This window comes from Lycorma delicatula, chromosome 1 (genome assembly GCF_047948215.1).
Source record: "Lycorma delicatula isolate Av1 chromosome 1, ASM4794821v1, whole genome shotgun sequence".
Classification (NCBI taxonomy): domain Eukaryota; kingdom Metazoa; phylum Arthropoda; class Insecta; order Hemiptera; family Fulgoridae; genus Lycorma; species Lycorma delicatula.
The window spans coordinates 1,547,636-1,553,635 of record NC_134455.1 but is presented as its reverse complement, the minus strand read 5'-3'; the positions used below and the strand labels follow the sequence as shown (position 1 = coordinate 1,553,635).

Sequence of the window (6,000 nt, the reverse complement as noted above, 5' to 3'; positions counted from 1 at the left end):
TCTTTTAAGGAACTGATACATGCAGTAGCTCTGACAGCAAATCCTAATTTAATAAATTCGTACCTCAACTTCTTTGCACAATGCATGGTAGAATGTGGGTTGTTTATATGTCCCAGAATGAAAGAAGGGAAAGGTTTTCAGCATTTAAAACAGAGATTTTTCAGCTAAATCCTATGGTATATGGTAATTTCTAGAAAAGGTCTTCCAGTTTCAGGATTGTGCAGTAGGTATGTGTTTGCTTATGATTGGTGGTCTTTTCAGAAGAATAGCTGTTCTTACAAAAGATGCCTTGGACTGGGACTGCATTTTCAAACAGTAAAAAATGGAAATGTAGTTATTGAAAGTCTTGGATGTCTGATATACTAAATCTTGCACTGCAGAATGTTAAGGAAGCCTTTTTGGGAAAGGGTTTGATAGCCCAAAAATTATGAGTCACACAAAGTAAATATTGGTGCATTTAGTGAACAAAAAAAAATGTTAAGGTTCATGCTGCACTGATTAAATTTATTCATTGTATTTAGGTGTGGGCATGAGAGAATGAGGTAGTAAAGAGATTGTGGTTCTTGTTGATAAGAATCAAGAAAGAAATATGAGGAACTATCAGTTCATCAATGAGTGCTTTATTTGTGCGAGATTTAAGCATGAAAAACTCACTTGACTGTGATAAGTGCATGGTTGAAGGGGGGAAGATGAGAAACTAAACCATTTTTATAAACACAATACTTTTAACAAGCTATTCATTTAACCACCCTTGCAATTGTCTCTTTGGACGAGGATGTTGTTACCCTAACCCTGTTGTCAGCTGTTATCATCACCAGCACTGTTTTTTTTTATTTTACTTAGCAAGCCAGACATGTTTGTTGCTTTTAAATTGTATCAGTTCATTTTGTACATAACTTTGTTATGTATATAATGAACATCGCTGTGTATGTCTTTTACCAAGGTAACACAAAACAATAAGAACAATTGTCACATGTGCTTTTTGAGAAAAAGAACATTGAATTAATTTATTAAAACATTAATTAATTCTAACAAAAACATATAAATTAGTGGAAAGGTAATGTATGTAAATCAGAAGACAAAAAAATAAATTTGCATATTCTTTATAACTCAGGAGAACAATATAATAAATTACATTAAAATATGTTTTAGGAAGTTACTAGGATGGTTGTAGTCCTGCAACTACATTAATACATTTACAGCTCAGTAAATGCCCTTGAAGACACTGTTCATTGTTATTAAGCTATTTTGTGCTTCTCCCTCCAACTACCAGTTTCACATTTCCCATTCCACAAATTATTGCATGGAAATTCACATGAAATCAGAATAACATTAGAGTATATACACATATGCATTGACACATACATTCAGACGTTGCAGAATAATGTTTCTGTAGATTATGAATTGTAATTCAATTTACTTAAATCAATCTATATGATATGTATTAAAAATGAATTGATAACTATAACTGAAGAATTATGCACAGCATTACAGTTTAAATAAATAAATTTAATTGTTATTAGTTCATTTTATAAATGATTAAAACAGGTGACATGATGATGGCTGAAATGACATAACACAGGATAACTTTTTTTCATAGTCTAAATAAAGAATGCTTAATCTCCTCCTTTAGAACAAAAATAAAATAATTTTATTAGATGGCCATAAGATTATGCATGGCACCTGCAACTATGGGAAACATGATTAACTCAAAAAAATATTGAATGGTAAAATTTTAGTTTAAAATTAATAACAGATTATTGTATATAATGGTAGTTCATTCATTTATCTTTCTTTAGGTATCATTTATTTATTAAATTATAAATTATTACTGGTACTGACATATTTATCTTTACTGAGAAGTTGATAAATTTTAAGGACTATTCTCTCTTTTTGTATTTCAGTAATTAGTTTATCTTTTATTATTAAAACTGAAATTATTCAATGATGAAAAATGTTTCAAATTCTTTGAGTGTAGTTAAATTTGAAATCATCTTTTACTTTTAAACTTTTCTATTTACTTCCCTTCTTATGTTTCTCCATTGCAGCATGCTTATCACTGATAACATAATAAAATTAAAGAATTAATTATATTAAAACTAAAAATTGATTGATAATAACAGTATATACTATCAACCTATTTCCCAGAGCAATAAAAATACTTAAATTTAGTGGTTAACTTAGTTAACCACTAAAAAAAATGTTTAATTTTATCATTCAATAATTGTTTTTTTTGAGTTAATCATCTTCTCATAGTTGCAGGTGCCATGCATAAAACTATGACCATCTAATAAACAAAAGAGTGCAAATCACATTTTTTTACATCTTGCATAAGTCATGAACGCGATGTTAGACCAATTAATAGTATTAACACTTTATACGATACTTAAAGTCAGTTAATCTAAATAATCTCATATAAAAAAAAAACAAAAAAACAAGCAAAATTCCTTATTAACAATTGTAGATTTAAATATGTTTTGTGTGCGTGATATTTTCGCTTCTCATTGAAGCGGGAAAGATGTAGTTCTATCTATAACACAGAGATAGCGTGAGAAAGATGTATGACATTCATTGATCTTTGTCATTGCCCCACCCCTTATCAAAACGTTTAATTATACATGGTAGGGTTGAAGTGTCGCGAGCGTGTGTCGGTGTTGTTTTTGTTATAAGTGTATTAGTATTTTAATTTCCTGTATTGCTGGAATTTTTTTTTATATGATAATACGTTATCATTATGTAGTTTTAAATCTTACTTCAGATTGCTTCTTAAATGTCCTAAAATAGTTAAAGTAGATGGTTGTCCAGTTCGGAGGTTAAAATGTAAGTTTACATCATGTATATTTTTAATTTAAGTACAATGCATGGATGTTACGATTTAGCAGTTTCCATCATTTATTATTAAGATAATAACTTTCAAATAGTATTAAAATAGAAATGTTATTTTCGTATATAAATAAGTTAGTTAAAAAATTAAAAAATATTATTAATATTGCTGGTGTGATTATAAATTAAATTAATTTTTTAATGAAATTTAATTTTTAATGAATTTATTAATATTTAATTTATTGTGAGATAGAAAATATATGTTAGGGACTTTTCTGGCGGAATTGTTTGTCTTGTCGGATACATAGTGTCATAGGTTTATATACGACGCTATATTAAATAAAGATGTTGGCTGCATATTTTGGAATATATTTGAATTTTGGGTTTCTTTTTATAAAGATTTATGAAAAAGGTGGGAACCAGTTCGTGTAGTTAAAGATTTATAATTGCTACATTGGGCGTCATAAGTGGGATCCTCTGGTAGCTCAGTTGGTAGAGCGGTGGACTGTAGTTGTGCTTTAAGAAAATTGAAATCCATAGGTCGCTGGTTCGAATCCGGCCCGGAGGATTTAATTTTTTTTCTTTTTAAAATCGTTTTATTTTTATTTTCAAAATGTTTCTATAAACCATTATAAAAGCTGTTTAGGTGCCGTAATGTTTAGGTTTTTCTTTCTTTTTTTAATTTAGTGCATGTAGTACAATTTATAATTACACTAGTTAAATGAGCATAACTGAGTTCTTACTTTAGTTGCTATCATGTGTTTACATCTCAGTGTATTGAGTTATTTGGTTCATTTAGAATTTTTTTAAAATTAAACCAATTAGATTAAATTCTTCCTTTTGTTTCATTCATTGAAAATAAAATAAAATTATGGAAAAGGGGAGAAAATTGAAGAATTAAAGAATATTTATTTCTCTGAAATGTAACATCGGGAATGTCATATTAAAAAGTACACTTTCTGATCGTTTGTGTAGGTGGAGTTTATAGAACATTCCTCGCTTTTTAGAGGTCGTTAAACCTCTTTTATTTTATGGAAACAGATTCCGAAAGGAGTTTAAAAATTCATTTTTACTAACAAATTTCTGGAATGGTTATTTACTACACCTTACTGTTGTTTTTGATTAATAATAAAACAATAAATTAATCCTTGCATTACTTTAGAGATACCAAAAGAGTATTTCTCATACACCGATATCTTCTTTCTTTCTTTGTTCTGTTTAGCCTCCGATAATTACCGTTTATATAATACTTCAGAGGCTGAATGAGGATGATACATATGAGTGTAAATGAAATGTAGCCTTGTACAGTCTCAGTTTGTGACCGTTCCTGAGATGGGTGGTTAATTGAAACTCAACCACCAAAGAACACCGGTATCCACGATCTAGTATTCAAATCCGTGTAAAAACACCGATATCTTAGTTTTCTGTATCATAACAGAGTATTAAGCGATAGTAGATTATGGAAAGAAAATATTTATTTTTAGATTGTATTTTAGGAATTTCATAAAGTATTCAAAAGAAATCTAATATTTATTATAGTTGTTATTATGTCTTTATTAGACTTATAGAAATCTTACATACTTTATTTATTTGAAGATACGTGCAAATTCAAACCAAAAATTAAGTACTTTACTTATTTTATTTTTAAAATATCACCACTTTTTTTAGCTTCAATATATTTTTTATTTTATATTACAATTTCAACATAGGCATTTACTCATACTCGTATTTTAATAAGTAAATGAGATGAAAAATGTTGGAGCAAAAAGTGCCATACGCTTTGTCAGGAATTGAAACCTAGATCAGGTGAGTTAAATGTCAGCATCTGACTATCCGCCAACTGGTCATAATGCTCGAATTAGGGGAAAAGATAGAATCATTATAAAGAGATAATTCTGTTACACAAGGTGCATTCATAAATCCTTGAGTTTAGATAAATTTTTATGTAGTTTTTTTTTTGTCTTCAGTCATTTGACTGGTTTGATGCAGCTCTCCAAGATTCCCTATCTAGTGCTAGTCGTTTCATTTCAGTATATCCTCTACATCCTACATCCCTAACAATTTGTTTTACATATTCCAAACGTGGCCTGCCTACACAATTTTTTCCTTCTACCTGTCCTTCCAATATTAAAGCGACTATTCCTGGATGCCTTAGTATGCGGCCTAAAAGTCTGTCTCTTCTTTTAACTATATTTTTCCAAATGCTTCTTTCTTCATCTATTTGCCGCAATACCTCTTCATTTGTCACTTTATCCACCCATCTGATTTTTAACATTCTCCTATAGCACCGCATTTCAAAAGCTTCTAATCTTTTCTTCTCAGATACTCCGATTGTCCAAGTTTCACTTCCATATAAAGCGACACTCCAAACATATACTTTCAAACATTTTTTTTTTCCTGACATTTAAATTAATTTTTGATGTAAACAAATTATATTTCTGATTGAAGGCTCGTTTCGCTTGTGCTATTCGGCATTTTATATCGCTCCTGCTTCGTCCATCCTTAGTAATTCTATTTCCCAAATAACAAAATTCTTCTACCTCCATAATCTTTTCTCCTCCCCTATTTTCACATTCATTGGTCCATCTTTGTTATTTCTAATACATTTCATTACTTTTGTTTTGTAATTACAAATTGTGATAAATGTGTTGAGAGAATAATGAGGATTTATTATGAAAACGTGGTGTTATCCCCGCCCTTGTTTCAATTTCTATTCGGTCAGATCTAGTGGTAGAGAATAGATGTCTATCCTCTCAAACTGTTATTTGTTATATATTGCATTGTTGAATTGAACTAAATTATTGTAATTAAGAGAAAATGTGGTTTATATAAACGGTATGAACGATAGCTTTGTTATACTACCCTAACTAAAAACATTTGTTTTAACAAATCCCGGCTTTTGTATATTATTTCTGCACAAAATACAGTCATTTTGTTGACGTAATATATTTGTAATGAATTGTATGCAATATTATAATTCATTTTAACAATATACTATATTATATTTAGCAATATAATTTAGTGTAATTATAGTATTGTACAGTAATATTATAAATTTTGACTAAAAGGTTTTTTTTTTTTTTGTCTTCAGTCATTTGACTGGTTTGATGCAGCTCTCCAAGATTCCCTATCTAGTGCTAGTCGTTTCATTTCAGTATACCCTCTACATCCTACATC

At 29.3% G+C, this 6,000-nt stretch overlaps 1 protein-coding gene and 1 non-coding gene across 2 annotated transcripts in view; both read left to right on the top strand.

Moving 5' to 3' along the window:
• The first annotated feature begins 2,612 nt into the window (after window positions 1-2,612).
• Window positions 2,613-6,000, top strand: part of PH4alphaEFB (prolyl 4-hydroxylase subunit alpha-1) — a 264,715-nt gene continuing 261,327 nt past the window's right edge. Inside the window, exon 1 of the mRNA XM_075355113.1 lies at window positions 2,613-2,820. Within this exon, the coding sequence (XP_075211228.1) occupies window positions 2,819-2,820 (2 nt within the window). The 5' untranslated portion in view covers window positions 2,613-2,818. The remainder of the gene's footprint in view (window positions 2,821-6,000) is intronic.
• Window positions 3,298-3,391, top strand: TRNAY-GUA (transfer RNA tyrosine (anticodon GUA)). The gene is made up of 2 exons: window positions 3,298-3,334; window positions 3,356-3,391. It is a non-coding gene; the product is annotated as a tRNA-Tyr (tRNA).